The 16266-nt window shown below is 46.9% G+C and overlaps 1 protein-coding gene across 2 annotated transcripts in view; it reads left to right on the forward strand.

The window, feature by feature from the left end:
* Positions 1 to 16266, forward strand: part of LOC135387916 (metabotropic glutamate receptor 5-like) — a 347669-nt gene that overhangs the window by 251616 nt on the left and 79787 nt on the right. For both annotated transcript variants that reach the window (XM_064617127.1, XM_064617129.1), the window contains one exon: positions 15571 to 15817. In XM_064617127.1, coding sequence (XP_064473197.1) covers positions 15571 to 15817 — 247 coding nt within the window. The remainder of the gene's footprint in view (positions 1 to 15570; positions 15818 to 16266) is intronic.

Genomic DNA, 16266 nt, shown 5'->3' on the forward strand with positions numbered 1-16266 from the left:
AGCATTTTTTTTCTTCCTCTTTTCGGGCTTCTTCCGCGTTCTCGGTGAAAACGAAAGTAGAATAAAGAAGAGTAAGAACAAAGAGGAGAGAGGGCGCTAGTTGTTCTGGTTCGAAGTGTATGAGAGAGAGAGAGAGAGAGGAGGTGTTTCCCGAATGGATCGCTGAAGCTGACCATCTTGTGAGAATGATAAGTTGCGGGGTAGAATCGCACCACTGGATCTCCTGTGTAGCCCGGTCTTCCTGAGCTTCCTGTAGCCTGACCTTCCATACTGGTGTCGGCGCAGTCTCCCCCCTCCCCCTCTGTGGTCGACCCAGGCTGTATGCTAACCTCTCTCTTTTTGCCGTCATCTGTACACCCCTTATAACCGCAATTGCTTCGGCCCTTACGCGGAATATGAAAAAAAAATTACTGATAATTCATTAAAAAACAAAAAAGAAAAGAATAACAAGGAACAAGATGCCCAAGCATACACTATCTGTTCCGTTATAACCGTCTCTCCGTGCTACCCAAGTAGCACAACATATTGGCCCAATGTTGGTTCAATATCGGCAATACCGGCCCAATATTGGACAAATATTGGACCAATGTTGGCACTGTATTGCTAATATTGGACCAATACCGGCCCTGTATTGCTAATATTGGACCTCGATTGGACCAATACTGGCCCTGTATTGCTAATATTGGACCCATACTGGGCCAAGATGTTGTCTGCTTGGGTAGAGAGCGTCACAAAAATGCACAAAGACGCTGCACAGCGTAACAACAATGTATAGATAATCGGCGCGTCAGTTCTCTTATTTGTTACCGCTATGCACGCCATTAACTTTATTATCTATGTCGCGAACGACTACATCGATAAACTACACACGCAACTATACTTTCTAACTAGCTCGTTTCATGGCAACGTCAAGGAAACAAATGATTACCGCGCGTATAACTGAATTATTCTGTCGAAACCTTTGACCTATATTGCAAACGCGTTATGGGTTCCGCTTCATAAACTGCCTCTCGGCTCATTTATTGAATTAACAGTTCTTACTGCGTAACATCCCGGGCTCGTTCCGGTCTCTATGGCGATGGAGAAGGGCGTGATACTAGTGATTACTGTAACAGGCTTCTCATAACGAGTTATCGCCTTGACCCGTGTGACCCCGATTTTATCCTGGCTTCGGTGGTGGCGTCATATTTTCTTGCATGATCACATTGCTTTTCAGTATGCTGTATTAACGAAGTAATATTATGATCACGTCTCTTTGGGAGTGTTCATTTTGTAAAAAATTGTTCTGCGCATGCGCAGTGGTCATGGGTGGCGCCGATTTTAGTTGTCAAACGAACGATACATGGGGCAGCGTGAAATGCGATGCTTTGGAAACGAATTGATGCGATGAATCGAGGGGACATTTTCAACGGGATGATTTTATGATCAACGGAACATTATGAACTTAGCCATAAGTGCCGCGCTACATGATTACCCTGCGAGAATCAAGAAAGCCGCTTTCAGCTGTTCTGACGTTTTCACTTTCCCGCGAGCACCAATTCATCATCTTGCATGTACATGTCTACACGCAGGTAACGTGAGAAAAAAGACTTCGAACGACTAGGAAGTAACTTAGAACTTCGAAGTACAGTACTCGAACATTAGTAATTGATGTAACTAAATGCCGTTTGTTTAGACCTGTTTTGGTAGCACGTACACACCAGTCGAGGATGCACCGGAAGCTTCGCCTATATCCTCAGTACTTCCGCCCAGGTCTGACTCTTCCACTTGCCTTATGACATACATATGTTTCATCGATGAATTAGTATATCTTTCCCGAACACATCTCCGGCACCCTTTGGGCGTCCACGCAACGGCAGGGCAGGGGGCCATTGAAACACTCCCGGGACATATACTCGATTATTCGGGCAATCATGATATACGGCAATCTACATCGACACACAGTTAGATAATCGAATCATCATCTGCTCTCGGAAAGATTCGACCTAATTTCCCTATTTGTCCTCACGGTTCGGCGAACAGCTGTTGGGTTTGTCATCGAGCCACAACCTTTCCACTTCTTCTTTCCCTTGTAAATGCAAACGCTTGTACATCTTCCCTGTATGCCCTCCTCCTTTTTTTTTCTCTCTCTCTCTCCCTTCGTCGAGTAACTTAGGCTTAGCGAAGCCACTTTCATCGTAACAATGGCTGCGGCATTATTCAGCGAGACGCCTTCATTTATCTTAAATGGGGCTCGTTGCCGCGCCGACGCCGAAACAGCGAGGAGGCGGGTCTCCTAAATGATTACGGAAGCCTTTCGTTTTTATTAGTTTTATTAATTGGCCGTCGTTGTTCCCGGCGCTCTAGGACATGTGCAGGGGCTGGAGAATGGTGTGTCCCGGACGCGAAGATATCTCTTTATTTTTCTCTCCTCTTCTTGAGATGAACGAACAAAGAAGTGATAGTAGGACATGGTCAATTCCCCAACGGAGTCGCTCCAAAGAGCGTGGGCTGCGTGCGCCGCCTAGTAACTTTTGCATGTCACATTACTTAATAACCGTCTTACTGTTGTTCACCCGTGGGACAGACTTGTAGTATAAAGGCCTTAGAACACTCCGGGCGATTGGAAAGTATGGTCCTGAGAGCTGCTTTGTGCGGATGCGCGTGTTTCTACTTCGACGCTGTGGCCACGCTGCCACAGCGCTACTGTAGCGGAACATGGGGGTGGGGGTGGGGGGTGAATGGAGAAGAAAGGGGAAACGTTAGCGGAACTGGAAATAGATTAGGACCATGAATATGGAAGAATGTACCGTTTGTGAGCATCGCGTATCGCTGCTGCACACGTGGAAAGGACATTAAGGACGCAGTGAAAGCCCTCTATAATTATTTTGTTCCTTACTTCATTACGGTAGCGTTTGCCGCGAAGTAACTATGGCTGTGAGCGTCATACAGACGTGGACGATTGGAGGGAGGACAGCAGGAAGGAGTGGGGGACTGGGACGGTTAGTATGTGCGTCCTGGGCCGACTTCAAGGTCGAACTTTGCCGACATTCGTCTGGAAGGTCTTCCGGGAAACTCAAGGAAAAACCTCAGACAGCACAGCTGGTGGTAGGAGGAGTCGAACCCACCACCTCCCGGGTCTTCAGCACAACCTTGGCTACGACCAACGAGAGGACGCTTTTACCTACTCGGCCATGCTGCTGCTTGATTGTTTTTTTTTCTTTTTTTGCCGCGACGGATCGTGTAACAAATAACGCGCACTCCCGCGCAAGAACGATGATCGTAGTTGACGTCTAGAGCGAGAAAGAGAGAGAGAGAGAGAGAGAGGCGTTTCATCTGCACGTGCACTTTCCCGAAACCCCTTCAACTCCTTCCAGAGAGCCCGTAAGTGAATGAGGGATACTTACGTCACACCGTGACGTGTACGGTACGCAACGGATAGGGCCGCGCCATCTTCGTAACGGAGCAATTTCTTAGTCGGAAGGCAGATCCCGCGTGTGTGATCGTACGTCACGCCAGGGGATCACGCCGAACCGCTCGCGGCTGGTCTTCGAGGGCGAATTTGTACATTAAATTTTGCGGCGACAATATTTTGCGTGGTGGCTTCGGATAGGATGAATTGAAGCTGGTGGCAATATGCGCTAAGGGCCGTATTCCTAAACGGTCCTCGACCGCGACCCTATCCCACTCGAGCTGCTCTTTGAGGCTGTTTTTTTTGCTTCAGAAATCGACCTTGACACGAAACTCCCCTCCAGAAGAGGAAATCCTTCGTGGATTCTTCAGGTACTACCCGGTAGCGCCTCTGTTGAAGACACCTCAAGTGTGGGAACGCCAAGTTAGCTCAAACATTGAGGAAGATGAGTCAACAATACAAAATCTCTACAAAAGTCATCTTCCCAACATCAAATTTAGAAAAAGAAAGAAAAGGTGTAAAAGTCTCAGCGCTCTTCGGACTTCACTTAAACTCTATCGCAACTCCGGAAACCGCAGTTTTTTCTTTCTTTTTTTTTTTTCAGAATCTCTATCGCTTCAAAAATTCCCCTCGTCCCACCCAATCACGACCTCCTCTCTCCCTCGGCACTTCTTCCATCTTGATGATACCGTCGTGTCCTTACACGGCCCAGCAATTTACTGCTCTCGTGCATCGAGTGTTCGCGGCGCCCTCGCTCGACGAGAAGAGATGGCGTACCGCACGCGAATCCCCCCCCCCCCCTCGTGTTCCGCAGGTGCTCTTGACGTTCGACACGCTATTCTAGGAGCTCAGGAGCTCGCGTGCGAAAGTATCAACGCGAGGAGACTGCTGCCGAAAACGAGCCTTCATCACGTCCGCGAAATGAAAAGAGTGCCAGTATATTTAGGTGGGTACTTAGCGATGGGTATCTTTAGCCTGGCTGCAAATTAACATCTGCTGACTCTTGGGGGCTGATGGTGGACGCTTCGTCGGTTTGTCAGGGTTGTTCCGCTATGTCTGTGGTGGAATATTTGGTATTTATCTCGGTTGTGTTTACGGAACTCCGACACTTTTTTTGTTTTTGTTTTGTTTTGTTTGACAGAAGAGGTGCGTGTGAACGGTTTTCTCACGAGGGAATTTAAACGAAGTACCGAAGTTATGCGAATCTGATACGCCTAGCGACCTCAGCGCGGCAGGAGTGTCAGAGGGAGAAACTTGACTCTGCCGTCACCGACCGACGTCACAGCGCACCGAACTGAACGCCAATGATTGGCCCACGCTCCTTTGTGCGTCGTCCAACGTAAGGAGACAGCAGGAACACGTGTCTGGTAGCGTCTTGTAGTCAAGAAGCGAGAGAAGGAAGGCACCGTCGGAGAGCTCCGGAGGACTCCGTGCCACTACATCCAAAGTGCCATTACATCCAACGGGCCGTTACATCCAAAAACGAGCCGCTACGTCCAACACGCAACCGCACGTTATGAAAGAGATTGTAAAGTGAATGGTACATCGATACAATAAACCGTGTACATTTCTGAAAGCTTGCAACTGGAACGCTTCAGATAGACGTAATAGCTCTGCTGTACACTGATCATTTGTTTAGCAATCGAATTTCAAAAACTGCTGCTCCACGCAAAATTTGCGGACCCCAAGACCCGGCACCGCTGAGCAGAGCCGTTTATAGAGAGAGTTTGGCCATTAGGAGGAGCCTAACTTGAACCGCGTCATGCGACGTCACGGCTGAACGACCTCCCTCGCCGCGCTCAATTGTTGTCCAGTCGTCAACCGGTCGCCGACGCCATGTTGATGCAAAGCGTTGGTCAAGGGGAAGCGATGCAAGGGGGAAGACACGTGCGTACCGCGTCCTTCGAGACCCCTTCGTCCTTGAATCCTTTCAGTTTGGTAACAAAGCCCCCATTTCACAGGCGCCTGTGGGCCATAAGCCGGCGACTCTGGGAGATTACATTGAGCGCGACAAAAGTACATGCCGACCAGCCGGTGAACTGCATCAAGATGGCGCCTACCTGCTGGCTGATAAGCGGATTTCGCTTGGATTCAGGCTTTTTGGGGGTGCAACACCGACTCTGACGTCAAAACAGGCTCCGCCCGTGAAGCGGCAAAAGATCAAAAGATGGCCAAACTCTCTCTATATACGGCTCTGCCGCTGAGGTGACTCGCGCGACACCTATTGAGAACGAAAACAACTAGGCTAGCGGGCTGGCAGGTCGTGGCCACCTGCGATGTGCGTTTCGTCGTAGAATGTGTACGGTTGGGACACCCCGTAACACTACAATGCAAGCAAGACATTCGTAGCAAGACGTTCCCGTGCTCGCGTCGGGACTGTGGGTAATGACAGTGGAGTAGAAGACGCGGAGAGAGAGAAACGCCGACAGATGGCGCTCATCGCGCAGATAGTCTTAGAGTTTGTAACGGTTTAAACCGTAACTGCTCAAGCGTTGCTGTTATTCTTTAAAACAGGCCCACAAAGTAGAGTAGTAAATTTTCGCGAAGACCTATTTTCCGCGAAATTCGCGAACGCCCTTTTTTTTTTCTTCGCGAATTTAAAGTCCCGCGAAATAATATTCAAACCAATGACAGAAAAATACGAGAACGAAATATGTAAGAAATTTTACCCACGACGCTGAGGCAACTTATGTACACTGGGTTTCTTACGCTATTTATACTGCATTGCCTCGCAAACTGTTAAGTTCACCGCTGCAACTGGATACAGTAGTTCAGCCTTCACGTACGAATCCCGCGCGAATGCAGGCCTCCCGTGATTCCAGTTCCTTGAAAGCCTGGATCGTCCATCAAGCGTGTATGCACTCTGCCACGCGGATAGGCGTTTGTAGAAGTTGCCGCATCGACTATCCAGTGCCAATCGCACCTGCCCGATGCGATGACAATAATGACGGCCCAAGCAGCACAACATGTTGGCCCAATATTGGACCAATATTGGCAATATCGGCCCAATATTGGCCCAATCATGAACCAATATTGGGTCAACCATGTTGTGCTGCTTGGGGGGAGACAGGGCAATTCGGCAATAACACAGATACAAGCCGAGTAGGACACCCTAATCGCAGCCCTTTCATTCAGAAATTCTCAAAAGGAAGACAATTTGAACGAGTTACCCAGTTGTGATACCTATTATTAGCTTCTTCCAGGAAGTTCAAGGTAGAGGGCCTCAAAGAGACAGGGCCGACGCACTGCGCAGTACCGCGAATTTGAGGTTCCGCGAATAATAGCCTGATCCTGGCTTCTCACAAATTCGCGAATTATTGAGCCCGCGAATGTAACCACTCGTACAGTAATTGGAACCTCTCTCGAATGCGTTACGTAGAACTTCAATATCGCGTGACACCTGTCTGCCAACCCGGGGCGACCTCCAATGTTTCGCGTAATGGACGTCCGTGGGCGCTTCGATCGCGAAACTGTCTGTCTCGGAAGCTCGTTAGTAGGAAAAATACGAAGGATTGAGAAGTGATGGTTTGTGTGTATCTCGCAGACTTGTGCGTAACGCGTTACTAGTAATTGCGTTACTTGTAATCAATTAGTTTTATGAGTAATTTTTAGAGTAATCAGTTACTTTATTGTCAAAGTAATTTTTCGTCAACGTCTTCCCAGGCGATAAATACAGTAGACGTACAGATCTACTTGTCCTGCGCGTTTTTTGTTTTTCGTGTTACTTCAGTTGTTCGGCTGTTGAATGATTTCTTTCTTTCTTTCCCCCCTCTGAGGCACACAAAGACGGGTATAATTTGCGTGAATGCAGAGTAACGACCGGAGTAACGCGTTACTTTTCTACTCGTTACTCAGTTACATTTGGAGTCCAGTAATTGGTAACGGTAATCAGTTACTTTTTCCGTACAAGTAACGGTAACGGTAATCAATTACTTTTTTAGAGTAACGGGCAGAAGTCTGGTATAAAAAGCGATAAAAAACGGGCTGTTTGGTGGTACACCTAAAAGCGATAAAACCCCGGTGCAGGGGACACAAAGAGACAACACAGACGAAGCACTGACTGACAAACAACTTTAATGGCAGGGACACATCTTAAATATACCAACTGCACACCCGACCCCTAGTGGCAGCCAAGGCCGTCATGCTGTAATCACAAAATTATTAATCTGGTATCTCGTCACGAAGCCAAGTTCTCCCCGGTGGTGTATAAAGACGTGGTGGTTGCATTTCACTTAATTACAGTCTCCTTGAAAATTGCGCACTTTAGGAGGGAAACATTTCCGGTGTACGAAATTCTCGACAACAAGATCCGCTTTCAGCAAGCACTTTATGAGATCTTCGGGAAATTTCACGCGCCGTAGCTGGCTTTGCGAAGCATCAAGTGGGTATATAGTTCGCTGTCGAGCATCGAATATCTCTTTCCCCGGTATCGGTTCCGAAAACATGGTAAGCCAGTCGCCTGATTCCTTTCAAAGTGGATATAACATCACTTTGCTGATATTTGATTTGACAGCTTCCTGTTTCGTATCGTTTTCGTGGCGCGTTCCCGATCCGCTAAAACTGCTACTCCCCGATTTGCCGAATCCGTGCTTCATCTTTTCGCCGACTCTTCTTCGACGCGTGCCGAACTTTATGCCATTCGTTTCGCCATGCGGTAACTTACTGAATGCCCTCGAGACTGGGAGGTACCCGGGTTCGAATCCCGGTGCCGGCTGTGCTGTCTGGGGTTTTTCCTGGGTTTTCCTCAGACGCTTTCAGACATATGTCGGCACAGTTCCCCTAGAAGTCGGCCCAGGACGCACATTTCCCCAGGGCGTCAGTCGTGACGTTGCCCACATACGTGAGGCCGACAACGGCAAGCTCTTTCAACAGCACCACCACCACCACCTCTGCAGGTAATGCGTGTTCTCTGTGCGGCCCTTATTTTCGCGGAATGTTTTTTTGGCGAGACGCTTTTGAAACTGCTGGCCTTTTTTTTTTTTTCCCCTTTCACGGTTTGCCACCCTTTCCCGAAACCGCCACCAACGCGACCCTTTCTTCCGTGTAGAAATCTCCGGAACCACCCTATACATACTAACAACTACTCCTGGACAGTTTATCGACCACTGTCTTTGTGTACCTCGGTGGGCCGTGCTTCACGCACGGCTTGCGGCCCCCGCTTTCTTCCGTCCCGCTAAGCCTAACGCGACGTTTACCTTCAACTTCATGGTCGAGAGCGGCGGACACGTTGTCGTCTCTCCCGTGGTCCTTCCATCGAAGCGGCAGAATCGATGAAAAGGAAACTACGCGGGCAGGTGTGTAGATGTTTACCGCTCGAAAGAATGCCCCGTTGACGAAGCGAGTAATGGATTTGACGGCGAAAGGGCTGACGGGGTTCGGTTCGTTGGTCTTTCGCTAGCTTGTGTATAGTATACGTTGGGTTCACTCCGAAAGTGTACGCTGGCTTTGTCTTGCGGTAGGGCGTTGTGACCGCTTCGGAAGAGAAAGAGAAACGTTGAAAGGACCAAGGAAAAGGAAGGGCGAAAGGGAAAATGGGGAAAATTAAGGTGATGCCCTCCACTCTTGGGCAATATTCCGCGAACTTGGGTAAAAACTCGCAGTAAAGTATTAAGTGAAGAAAAATAGCATAGGCTCTTTGGATGCACGTTGAACATATGTTTATAAGTCCCAAACGTCGCCACACCAGCATTGGACAGCTGTTTCGGCCTTGTTGGGCCTTCATCAGCAATGCATAGGTGGGCGACGTTTGAGCGAGTGGCACGTGGAACGTGATGTTCTCCCGTCAGAGTGAGTGACTCACCTCTGAAAGTCCAGTGCGAAGCCAGTAAAGTATTAAGTGAAGAAAAATAGCATAGGCTCTTTGGCTGCACGTTGAACATATGTTTATAAGTCCCAAACGTCGCCGAACCAGCATTGGACAGCTATATATATATATTGGTAATCGCTTTCATATGCCCTCATTTCGAAAACTGAAACTATAAAAGTTGCGCCGACCGTTCCTGTAACACTTCCGTTCTCCCTACATCGTTTCACTAAAACTTATGCATACACGCGCGTCTGTGTTGCGTACGGAATACAAACACTGCCCCTCCCTCCCCATAAAAACCCCGAGGAACCCGAAGGTTGCGCGTAGGAGGGCATCTCCCTCGAGGAAGCCCTCCTTATTACCAGGAAGGTTCCTTAAAATGCGTATCACGAACTTTTTTGCTTTAACGGGAGGCGGTGCAGGCATTTCATTTCCGCCCTGGGCTAGTTTTCTTTTACTATATACAGTTCGCTGCAGTGTGCTCTGTTTTAGCCTTGTTTGCTTGCAAAGCAACGAAGCTGTTCCTATACTTCAACCTATATAAGATTCAGTTCACATGCAGCTTGTTTTTATTCTCGCTACACTACAGTCTTCGCGGTGTTTCAGTTTATTCGAGTTTTAGCTACGTGATCCTTCATGCAGGACTGACCAGCGAGTACTTTGTACGGTAGGGTGCTGTGTCTCTGAGAGTCTACACTCTTAAAAGAAGGGCGTACATTAACTCCTTTTTTACCACATATATAACACCATTTTGGAGAGTACAATTGCGCTCAAAATGGTGTCTTCTCACTCCCTCAAGGGAGTAGCATAACACCTTTCTCCCTACTGGAGAGTACTATTACTCCACGGCAGTTTCATCTTCGGCACGATTCAGAACTACAGTATTCACACCCGTCATGGTTTCTAAACTACAGACTACTTACAGTACAGCTGTGTATTTAGAGTACTTACAGTAGTACTTACAGAATCCAGTACTTGGAAACATGTGTTACCCTCAGGAAGCACCTCAACTCGACCAAGATATGTGCGAGCGTCTGGTATGTATCGCTATATATGGTACACGTCTTGCTAAGCAATGTTTGTAAACTACAAAGGGTGCGACATCTGTCCCACACTCAGCAAGCCTTCAGCAAGCTCGAGGGTACACTATCGGTTTCCATCTTGCGAAATAATATCTCCGAACAAAAGGACGCCTATTTCACCCTCAGTTGGAAATACGACTTTCTTTTCAGCAAGCGTCCCCACCTCAGCGTGTCTTCAGCAAGCTAGAGGAGTACAGAATTGACGCTCTCCTTTCTAAAACGTTGCTTCAGAAATCGTGCGCTACCTTCCCGCTTCCTGCACTCGTTCTTAAGCCGCATCAAATCAAACGGCCCTCCTTAAATTCAGCGAACATCCTATAAATTACACACATAAAGCATTCCCATTCCCCCTTGCACCGACGCGCAGCCACAATCATTATTATCGGCACTATCTTCTCTTGTGCGCCGTACATTAAAAAGCAGTGCCTTCCTATTATCAAAGACTGATTCCGCTAGTCATTATGCCGAGCTGGAGAATCAAAACGTACACCAGACGGTGCCCGAACCTAATGGCCGTATTACAGAAGCCGCCTGATATCGGAGTACCTTCCTCGTCATCTGGGATTTCTACCTCTGGGCGCTTAATCATACAGCAGAGCGGTTCTTAACGGAGCACTCATCGTAATGACTGCATTTCAATTTCCGAGCCTTCTACGAAGAGCTCGCGACGATACTCTCGTTGTTATGGGTTCAAAGTGGAGTTCACTTCAATAGGTGCACCCAGGACTGAAGCCGCCGCCCTCCATAATGCTCTGTCACCGAAGCGAGGATTTCGTTTTTCTTTTTTTTTAGATACCGTCTTTTGTGTGCGGATGGACTCATTCGAAATGCCAATTAGGTACAAAAGAGGAGTAGAGTCCCCCTTTTCTGATCTCATATTTCGCTCTCTGGTGCGTCAGTGACGATGTTATAAAGTTAGGGAATAAAAATATGGAGGTGGTGGTGAGATGTGAAGTTTTCTGATTGGCTCGTTCGCGGGTTCGAAGGACTGAGATGTGTTTACAGTGCGATTGGATGCGTTGTGTCGTCATAGAAGCGTGTCATCGGCGCATGGGAGGTGACTCGGGGTCAAAACTGGCTCTGTTGTCTGCGGTTGGGATGCCTAGAGTCATTAAATAGGGGTACAGAGTATCGCATTCCTTTTCCTACGCCGGAGCCGCCGTTCGGTGTCCACGATTGGGCCGATTGTGTCACGTGGTTTTTCCTTCCAAGAACGCGCCGTCCATGTTGAGTCCCCTCCATTCAAAACCGGCTTCCTCGGTTGCCAGCTGGCTCGACTGCGTGCTGTTCTCCACCGCAGAAGGGGGACATTCCGGGGAGACAAGTGACATCTTCATGGAATATTCTAGCGGAAGAAAAAGCGAAAACACTGCTTACAGAGCCGAAGTTTCGTCCCGTGTTGTGTTGAGCATTCACACGGTGCGGAATACCGGGAGGCGCGTACTGCGCACTTAGCAGACGACACTTAGCAGACGACACCGTCAGCGTCTTTTCCTGTCGTCTGCTACGAAATATCTTGTAGCTCTGATGGCGCAGGATATCCCCATGGTTAGCAGTGTATGTTGTGTATGTGTTCAGATGCTTACTTGCACAAATGAAAATCGCACGATAAATTTTTTACATGGAAAATTTACGAAATATTATCTTATAGACATTAAAGTATTTTTTGTGCGTTATGGATCAAACAACAACAAGTTTATTTTGAGATGATTGATAGGGAGTTTCATCGCCAGGGGCGGCATTTAGGGAAGTACGAACAATACGTACTTGATGTGCATGACAATACCAATCGAAAGTATGACGATTCTCAGACTGGAACACATACCAGATGAATACAACACAAGCACCAAGGTGCCTATAAGAATATGAATACCGGGTACTTGAAATATGATGTGTAAATATTCAAATCTGTGTGTGAGTGTGCGTGTGTGTGTGTGTGTGTGTGTGCATTTTTGTGTTTGTCTTTTGTTGTGTTCCTTGTTTTTCTGTACCTTCGTCCGCTGCCCTGTCCAGACGGGGGTTTGGTCCCCCTTTTCAAAGCAAATGAACAAAAAAATATATAAATAAAAACCGGTTCTATGACTTCCGAACTCTTATGTTACAATCAGAAGTGCGTGTACAGACGCTAAGCTTTCCGCTAATTATAACAGCGAACCAAGCCTGAAGTCTCACGAAAGAAACACACACCAGTACGGCGCATAAATAACATCATTTCGTATATGGGGTGGCATTATTCGTTGGACTGAGCTACCCTAGAGCGACTGGGTCTTGTTTTATGTCCAAATCGATGTTTTATGTCCTCGGGATGCGCCGGAGAAAGACTATATATCCTTTTTGGTTCGTCTCACTCGTTCGACTTATATGATGTCGCTGACCTGTAGGGAAAGAGCTTTATAGGAACCCTATCTCTATAGCACGCATCCCTATAGACGTCGGGTCGTGCTAGTGTGTTACTTACGCAACGTCGTAGCATTATTGTCATGAGGAAGGGAGAACAGTCCTTCACGTTTTTTTTTTTTTTTTTTTCGCTGACCCTGACATCTCGTGGACTATCGTGCGATAGAGGATAAACCGAAACAGTTTGGAGACCTTCTCCACCTTTCTGATAAGCAAGTTCCCATAGTTCAAAGCGACTCTAAGCTCCCTGGGACTTTCTGAAGTCGTCTACTGTGCAATCATTTTTTTAAATTCCATGTTCGCGCCCCGAAGCAAGTGTGGCTATGAGCATCCTGGGCCGACTTCAGGGGGAACTGTGTCGACGTTCGTCTTGAAAGTCTTCGGAAAACCCAGGAAAAATCTCAGACAATGTTTTTATTATTTTATTTTATTGTTTTTTTTCTCTCTCTCTCTCTCTCTTCCACGTGACGCCGGTGCGGTATTCAAACAAGAGCTCGCCCCTGCCCGCCAAACATTTTTTAAAATTGTTCTTTCACAAACGTCTAAAACAAACGGCTCATGTTTCGAACGGCGAACAATACCACAGCAACGCAAACATCGTGCTCTATAGCGTTGCCCGAATTTTACTGCCCCCACGCGTACGAACTCTGGTCGCTTAAAGAAGTCACACGCAGCCATCGTGCTTTCGTTTTCCTTTTTCTCCCCTTTATGCGCTCCCACGCGAAAGGGAAAGCACAACGTGGAGGAGGGGAAAGGAAAGGAAAAACTGCGTCGGCGACAATTCCTGCGAAACGTTTCGCGTCGAACCGAATAAGCTCCCCTTTCGCACGACGTACAGTGGAAAAGACAAAGAAAAAGTTCTCGAGACAAAGAGAGAGAAAGAAAAGACAAAAGAGATGAAACAAAAAAGCTTCTGTCGGCGGTTTTACCGACTATAGCCGATAGGGGGCACCAGCAGCGGTAGCAGCCGGAGCCACTAAAACGATCCAGTCGCTGAGAAGCTGAAGTTAATGGAGCGTAACTGGCCTGTTTTGGCACAGATCCAGGCGAAAGTCGAGCTCCAACGAAACCAAAACTAAACGAATCCGTATACAGAAAGTGTGCTGCCCTCTCGCGGCGGTCTCCGTACTGTGCGACGTTCGTTGTCGCTTCTCCGCTATGATAAAAAAAGAAAAAAAATAGTTCGAGGGTTGCGTTATCAATCACGTTTTAACCGTCTCCGTTGATTCTTTGTTATCCTCTTCGATATTTTTTATTGTTCGGCTATAGCGTTAAACTTTTTACGTCCGCGAGAGAAGTAGTTTGGGACCTTCGAGAGTGTGGGACTTTACCGAGGGGGATTAAGTGAAATTTATGGTGTTTTGAAGGAAGTGTTTTTTTTTTTTTTTCGCCTTGCTAACGGAGATAAACCCCTCGAAGCATCGATGACGGGAAGGAGAGGGTGTGGGGAGAGGGGGACTTTGTTATAGAGCGGTAGCGGTTTATGGAGTGCGAAGAGATAACATATAATGAGTAATCAATGTGCGGAGAGATAGTCCTGGGGTATAAAGTGGGTTTTCGGCGAGATGGAAGACGCTGTATGCGGACGGTGCTCCGTCAAGTGTATCAATTACGTGGGTCAAATGCGATTGTTGTTGTTGTTGTTGTTGTTGAGTTGGCCTAAAGACAACAGGGAATAAGCCTGTATGGTTTGGAAAGTGCTAAAAGTGCGGCGTAGTCCTGACCGAATACGTTATCGCTATCAGTCCAAAACCGAACTTGACGCTCGGAACCAACTGTCATTCAGAATAATATTATTCTCCTTATCTTCCTTCATGTATCCAATCCAATCCAATCCAAAAATTTTCATAATTTCTTGAAAATGGAAAACATTCCGCTCTCTTGAGAAGCGATAACTGTATCATTCGGTAATGGAGTGGTGAGCACGGAGCCTGTTACGCGGTGAAGATCTGTGAAGGTGAATAGAAATCGACAATGAATGAATGCCACATGTTTACAAACCAAAACGTCCGTTCGCTAAAAAAGACACTTCGGCTTTATTGCAGGTTAATTGCGACTTCAAGCATATCTCTCAGTTCTATTTTTTCTCCCAACATCAACATCAACGACTTCGCAAGTAAAGCAAAATTAAGTACAGTATATACAACCAATTGATTGACAGTTGTTATAATTTAGCATATACGAAGAAATCGCAGACAGCCTTTGCTTGGACACATTGTACACCAGGAATGAAACATTGGAGTCGCACAAAAGTATTTAAAGACAATACTTTTCCGTGTGTGAACCACTCGTAAGTCTGCCGTCCAATACCGCTTCACAAATCTTGTGTTTGTGTCTGTGCTTTCGTGTTCCCTAGTCTCGGGGTTTTACATTATGCATAGGGCCTGACTTTTTCGGGTTTTATTTTTGGCCAAATTCGGGGGGTAAATATCGGGTGATATTTTTCATTTGAAAATTCGGGTGTATTCGGGTTAAATCCCGTTACGGCATATTCTGTCGTCAGGAATTCGGGTGTATTCGGGTGATTTTTTTTGTTTAATAACAATTTGTCCTAACATGGAACTAATGTTTAGCAATGTTATCAAACTTTATTTTAATGCACGCTTATGAGTGTGCCACGCGACCCGGATGTTTTCGGGTAGATTCGGGTTAAACCCGAATTTTACAGATTTCGTTCGGGGGGTAAATATCGGGCGGATACGGGTTTAACCCTAAAAAGTCAGGCCCTAATGCATCATCTTGACCAGCTCGCTTGCTTCCAAGCCGTTTTTTTCATTGTCACAAATCTTGTTCAGAAATCGCTACTGAGCCTACCCATGTTTCGCGACGATATTGACATACAGCACGCAATAATTTTTTCTATCCTTCTTTCTTCTTTTCTCATTTTTGTGCAGGCAACTACGGTTACAACGGCATCGACGAGTTCACGATGCGTGCCAAGGCTGCGGGCATATGCGTGGCCAACACTGACGCCATTCCCTCCAGCGCAAACGACGAAGATTACGACACTGTTGTCCGTAACATGGAGAAATACAGTTCCGCGCGAGTGGTCGTCTGTTTCTGCGAAGGCTTCACTGTGCGGGCTCTCATCAACGCCACCAGCCGGCTCAATGTGTCCGGAAAGTACGTCTTCTTTGGAAGGTGAGAAACACTTATAGATGCTGGCGAAAATTTTTTATGAAATAAACGAGCGGGAAAAAATTCAATTTTTCAGGTATTTATTTCCCAAACAAGTTGGTGGGGAAGTCAGGCAAAAAGCTGCTGCTGTGCAGCTTGACGCGCGCCCCCTATGTATATTTGGCAGCGCGGCACACATCGTTCATGTAAAATTCATGCTGTCAAATATCCATCTGTTAACAGTATAAAAATATACAAGAAAATACACACATATATACATATAAGAATATGAAAAGAGGAAATTTCACTGAAGCGGTAGTTAGGCAAAACTGTAGGACAACTCTTGTCAAAAGCGTACAAACTGTCATACATGTGAACCTGAATAGTCGAAAATTTATTCAATATATAATGCTAGATAATGCAAAATATGTGCCGTTTTTGCAGTTGAGTTATATGGCCCGGCGAACATCATC

Source organism: Ornithodoros turicata, chromosome 3, assembly GCF_037126465.1.
Source record: "Ornithodoros turicata isolate Travis chromosome 3, ASM3712646v1, whole genome shotgun sequence".
Classification (NCBI taxonomy): domain Eukaryota; kingdom Metazoa; phylum Arthropoda; class Arachnida; order Ixodida; family Argasidae; genus Ornithodoros; species Ornithodoros turicata.